This window comes from Pseudoliparis swirei, chromosome 6 (genome assembly GCF_029220125.1).
Source record: "Pseudoliparis swirei isolate HS2019 ecotype Mariana Trench chromosome 6, NWPU_hadal_v1, whole genome shotgun sequence".
Taxonomy (NCBI): domain Eukaryota; kingdom Metazoa; phylum Chordata; class Actinopteri; order Perciformes; family Liparidae; genus Pseudoliparis; species Pseudoliparis swirei.
In genome coordinates this window covers 9,894,249-9,900,248 of record NC_079393.1, presented here as the reverse complement: position 1 = coordinate 9,900,248, position 6,000 = coordinate 9,894,249, and the positions used below count along the sequence as shown (strand labels likewise).

General features: G+C 43.9%; 1 protein-coding gene across 1 annotated transcript in view; it reads left to right on the top strand.

Moving 5' to 3' along the window:
• The first annotated feature begins 236 nt into the window (after window positions 1–236).
• The window catches only part of LOC130195477 (cGMP-inhibited 3',5'-cyclic phosphodiesterase 3A-like), a 72,417-nt gene continuing 66,653 nt past the window's right edge, over window positions 237–6,000 (top strand). The window contains exon 1 of the mRNA XM_056417019.1: window positions 237–1,264. Within this exon, the coding sequence (XP_056272994.1) occupies window positions 347–1,264 (918 nt within the window). The 5' untranslated portion in view covers window positions 237–346. The remainder of the gene's footprint in view (window positions 1,265–6,000) is intronic.

The following is a 6,000-nucleotide window of genomic DNA, read 5'->3' as shown; positions in this document are numbered from 1 at the left end:
ACACAACGAAGAGAAGGACAGCAGGCGTCAAGGAAAGGAATGAGGGCAACGCGCGGAACGTGTGTGAGCATATAGAAGCAGTGCCCTAGATCTCAATAACTTCTGAGTTACTCTGGTATTCAGGCTCCTTTCATGCCGTGTATCGACCCTGCACCTGGAAAAACAAAGGCAATGCGGTTGGCGGCAGCACATCTCCATGCGTAAATGGAGACCCATCGGCGTATAGTCACTGTACTTTTTCATTATGCGTATAAATTCTGGTTGTCACTAACTCTTGTCCTGTCCTATGACCACACTGCTATAGATGCATCATAGACTTCCTCATACTTCATATCTACCATGAGCGATGGCGATGCCTGCACAATCTGACAGTGCCGGTGCGCAGAGCACTCGTGAAAAAAGCTTCAGCGCACCGGATCGCAATGGTCATGTGAAAACATGTGTCATCCCACTGAGCAGTGACCGAGATTACGAGTCGTGGGTGAGGCTAATGTTCACCAAAGTATGGAGTTCCCAGAGACTCCGGAGTGCGGTGTGTGTGGGGTCGCTCTCGGTTTTCCTCGCTCTGTTGGTCAAATGTTCAGACTGGAGAGCTGAAGCCAGCAGCAGCAGCAGCGCTGACAACAGACTCTCGCATTCATCCTCTCCCCTTCACTTGGTTTCAGGCTGCGCGGCGGAGCTGTTGCAAACTTGCTGGAGTGTTGTTTCCCCTTTGTTCACCCTCGTGTGTGCCTTCTTTTGGGTCGGTGTCTACTTCATCCGCTGCGGAGCTCTAATCCAGACCGCCCTCTCCCTCCTGACCGTGTGCCACCTGGGCGAAGCCGTGGCGTGGTCTCTCCTGGACGGGACAGATGAGCAGCTGTTTTCGTTCTCGACAGCGGCCGTGGTCGTGCTCGTCTGCGTGGCCACCGGCTCACTCATGGTAGCGCGGCTGAACCAGGGCATATCTGTGGTGGTTTTCATTAGCCTCGTCAGGACCATCTCACTCTTCTCGCTGCACAAAGTGCGGGCCACTTGGAGACCGTACGTTGCGTACCTGGTTGGAGTGCTGGGCATCCTGCTGGCGAGGTATGCTGACAAGCTCCTTCCCAACCAAGGGAGACACAAGGAGGGCTGCACCCCCGTGACTGGAGCTAGGGAAGAGATCCCTGTATTTAAAAGGCGCAGGAGGTCCAGTTCTGTGATAGCCTCAGACATGGCGCACAGTCAGTCCAACAGTAAGTCACATCGCCGGACCTCTCTGCCATGCATCCAGAGGGACCAGGTAAGAAGTTTCTGTCCCATTCAACTTTTCTATTTCTGCTTTGTTTTCTTCTTTCCAATGACTAGTTCAGTAGGCGAGGCGAGAGGAGGGAGCTTTGCAATGGCAATAATACAACAAAAAGGACTGTTGAGCTTTTATGACTATTCAAATTTTAATTTTGCATTATGCATTTTAAAAATTATTATTGTTATTATGGCTGTTAATGCATATCATATTTAGGGTTGGATGTCATGTGCAGTGTAGGCCTACCACACAACAACAACAATAATACAAAATAAGTAAAAAAGAATAATGGTAATAATAATCATACAAATGATAGTAATAATTATTTACATGTCATGCTCCTGTTTTACATCGCAGTGTATTTCATACAGTTTGCTCAGTTGTGTTTCTCTGATCTGCACAGATCATCTTTGGACTGATATATATTTTTAGATTATGTGGAGCCACTTGCAGCCATTTAGAATTATAACAATGTGAAATCTTTAGTTTTCTTCTTCATCTTCTCGGTAACATTGTCATATACAGTAATGCTTCATTAGATTTTCTTTCATAAAAAAAATATAAACATTATCTTCTATTAAAATGACGAATTAGTCCAAATGTGCCTCTTTTTTTCTGTAAACACGTTGCACCCATTAGACTTAGGTGCTCATTTATTCATGTAGATATATACAGTATAGTGTACATTTGCCATTTAGTTGCTGAAGGGAGGATATTTTAGAAACAGCTTTCAAGTGCTGATGAGAAAAGGAAGCTGAGGACACGATGCCAATGATTCATCTCATCCCTAATTATTTATGTCATTCTCCCCATGATCTCTGTGCCACTGCCACAAAACTGACAAATGCATTATTATGTTTCTGTGCTGGACTTTAATACCACTTGCTCCTCATCACTTATCGGGGATTGCAGTCCTTAAACTCCAGGAATGTAGCAGCTGGCTTTTAAACCTCCCGTGATACTGATACACATGCATACCTGTTAAAAGGAGAGGAGCTGACTCATATCAGCTCCTCAGCCCTCCTTATGGAAAATCAATGAGCTTGCTGAGCATGTGAATTGGAAACAGATTTTTGGAGTGATCAAAGCTCTTGTTGTGACCTGTGAGTGAGGTCAGGTTGGAGATGAGAGGGTGCATGAGTCAGCCCGGCCACTTGAAAGATGCCCTCAGCTCTCGGGGCCAGTTAGCGTTGTAGTGTGCTTGTTTGTTTTCCTTTGTGGTGTTACTCGCACACTCCTGCAGACTCAAATCAGATGAGAGAATACTCTTAGATATCTTAAAGTTAACGCTTTACACTCAAGCTTATTCAAGCGTCAATCATTATAAATTTGATGTTCAGTCGTTGGTTTGCTGCAGTGGTGGAGTGAGGATGCATCTTTGTTTTTTGAATGAGCGATGAGCTGGAACACGTCTGGCTGTATCGTTTACATAGAAGAGTTACTATACGGCTATCAGCCGGATTGTTTTACACTGTGCTGTGTTTTAAAGATCAATGTTGCAAGTGATGGAATAAACAAATACAAATATGACATACACAAAAAATATTACTTTTACTGTACTTCTTTGTTTGTGCATATTTCTTTGATTGCATTAGATAATGATGTTATAGCCTTTTCTATAATCTCTGTGATTAAAACAAGAAGAAAACTAGTTAAAAGTGTAAAAACAAAGAAGAAAAAAAACGTCCCACTAATGTTTCCATCATTGTAAGAGCAAACATAGGCATTAGACAACCAATCTGGATTAAATTAACTTCGATTCAAAGACACCAAATGTGTATACAATAATTGGATGAATACCATTGCTCTTGGATTCAGACTCCTACTTACTTTAAGGGGTTCAAGATGGAGTTACTCAGAGAACAATAAAAACAGCCCTAAAATTAAGACATTAGTCATAAACAGCTACTATTGATGCAACTGTGGCAATTGACACGTTTTTTTTTTGCTTTAGATTTTTATTTCTTGCAGTAATGTCCCAATAAAAGCTGAACGGGAACCAGCAGACAAACAAGGCAGCCAATATCATTCAAAGATGCTAAACATGTCCAGCATCTCTGCCTCGTCTCTGCTCCGTCACCTGGGCCCGGCTGGAGCCCTCTGCCGAGTGATGCTCTCTATTGCATGTTTCTGTGGTGTCACGTAGCGACAGCAGCGCTCTGACGGTCTTGATAGTACGCAGAGGTCGAGAACTAATTGCATTTGCTCTCATCTTTGTTGGCGGTGCTAAGCAGCTGAGCAGTCGTGGCTTTCCTGTAATTGAGACACACATGGCGGACATATGCTGTCTTAACCGTGTCTTGTCTGTGTGGTCTGTAATGTGTAAACAAGCCAATGCTGACCCACACTAGTCATCACCTCGCTCACACGGGGTTCCGGCCACCCTAAGGGGGGTCGACACACGTATGGGGGCCACCATGCAACCACCACATGGCGACTGCAACAGCGTAACGTGTCCAACTGCCTGGAGGCCGAGGTGTGGGCTGACTGCATGGCGGTATACTGCGGCCGACATTTCCCAAGTACCGCTTCTCAGTTAGATGATTTAAAGAGGCTGAGGGACGTTTGTGTTGTGGCTGTGTTTAATAGAGTTACGATGTTTTGAGGAAGCTGCAAGAGCGCCGTGTCGAGGAGTCGTAATGTTTGCATTAGTGCCGTGCGTCTGAAGTGTATGAAGAATAGTGCGAGGTCAGAGGAAGGATTACAGTTGATACTTCACTTTTTTTCTTCTAAGGCAGATTCTCCCACAGACCTTTGCGTCTTATATAAAGGCTCTTCAGATTGATAGTCTTTGTGTAGAAACAGTTTATTCAGAAAATAAATAGAGCAAAGAGGAATCCTTCTGTCGCCTCTTCTTCACAGGCCCTAAAGCTGCCATGTTGCCCTGCGACGCTCTGCCAAAAACATGCTCCGCGGCTATGCTTCTCTCTGCGCAACTGTAGATTTAATAAACAGCCATTTTCCCTCCTTTTGATTACAAATTGGCTGCCAGTATCCATCAACTCACTTAGGAGGTTATTTCGCAACGCTGGGGTCGTCCTTCTCCTCATGAGCGTCATAAAAGAACATTATTATCAGCTGATCTGATAGTGGTTAGTGGGGGCCTCTGTGGGATAGTTCTTCTTCTTTGGTAAATACAAAATGACAGTTCAGTCTTCTGTATTTCAGCTGGCGACATTGAACTGGAGGAAGAGATGTGGGTCGCTTTTGAGAGTGTCAGGAAATATGAGTCCACGGCTCTCCAGCTGCAGACATCAGCGCTGTCATAGAAATTCCTCTCCTCTCATGCAGAGGAAAGCAGCCTGCCATGTTACCGGCACACATGGAATGTTTTTAACTGAACTTACCTGAGCCGCAGAGCTGATTATCCAGGAAGGGGAGTAGACACTGGCATGCTCTTTAGGAGGCGTTATAAGCCACTCCCTTTTCTGTCAGTAACGCCCCCCCTCTCCACAGCCCTCGACTCTCTGTCCTCTCACTGACACCAACATAAATATTATCCCACCAGAGGAGGAAATTCTTTCTTAACTCGGATGATAAAGATATTCTTAAAATCTATGGTAATGACTTCCTGTGGAATTGGATCCAAACACAATTAGTGTTGCTGTTGTAAATGTTTCCTGTTACACTATTTGTGCTGCACTGTCCATAATTGAATTGTGTTTTGGATGGAGGGGGTTGTTGATAGCCTTTAGGGCAGAGATTTACCACTGGGCCACTGCGCACTCTCATCCCAAACAGCTTGTTTGTATTCTAAACACATAGCCTCGTGGGATGTGATTTTTTATTTTTTTTGACTGGCCTGGCCTCTGGGTTAGAAACTGTCTCATTGAGAGCCTCCCCCTACGTTTGGAAAGGAAGCTGATATCAGCATGGGGCTGTGTGTCTTGCGATTGGGCGATCCAGTTCACACTTTCAATCTGCACTCAGCCTCAGTCTATTAGCTGTGATGTGCGTGTGTGAGGAGGCAAAGGGTGGAAGAATTGGGGTAGGAATGAAAGTAGGTCATTCAAGGTTTTGTTCAGTAGTGAGGCTATACAGCAGGCTGACAGCCTCCCTCCTGAATGGTGGAAGAGAGGCTGAAAGCGAGAGGACGTACATACTGGTAATAATCAAAGTACCCTATGTTAAAGGATCAGTGTATAGCATTCAGGGGGATATGTTGGCATACTAGTGTTAATAAGCATTTTTCTTAAGAGTATGATCAGTAGAACATAATAATCATTGTGTTTTTTAAACTTTAGAATGAGCGCTTCATACCGAGCGAATCCTTATCACGAAGCCCCCCATATTTCTATAGTAGCCCAGAGCGGACCAACCAATCACTGGCTGGAGAGGGATATTATTTTCTTTTTACTTTATAGTACTTGACATACACAATAAGTTTCAGTTGGTTTCAATCTGCAAAGTCACCACTAGATGTCACCAAACTCTACACACTGCACCTATACAGTTTAACATGGAAATTGTCTCTAAATTCTGATACATGTTTACAACTAACATGTTGTGTAATGATTTTACTCTTGTTTTACTCTCATTTTTACTCTCTTGACATGTTCAAACAAATAGTTCAAAATGTTGGTCAATATTGTTTCTTGCAGTGAGTCAGATGAGAAGTTTAATGTACACAATCTCATGTCTGTACGGTAAATATGAAGAAACAGACAGTGGTTTATTAGTTTAGCATAGCATTAAGACTAAATAGTCGAGCTAAACCTGTACAAACATCTGAA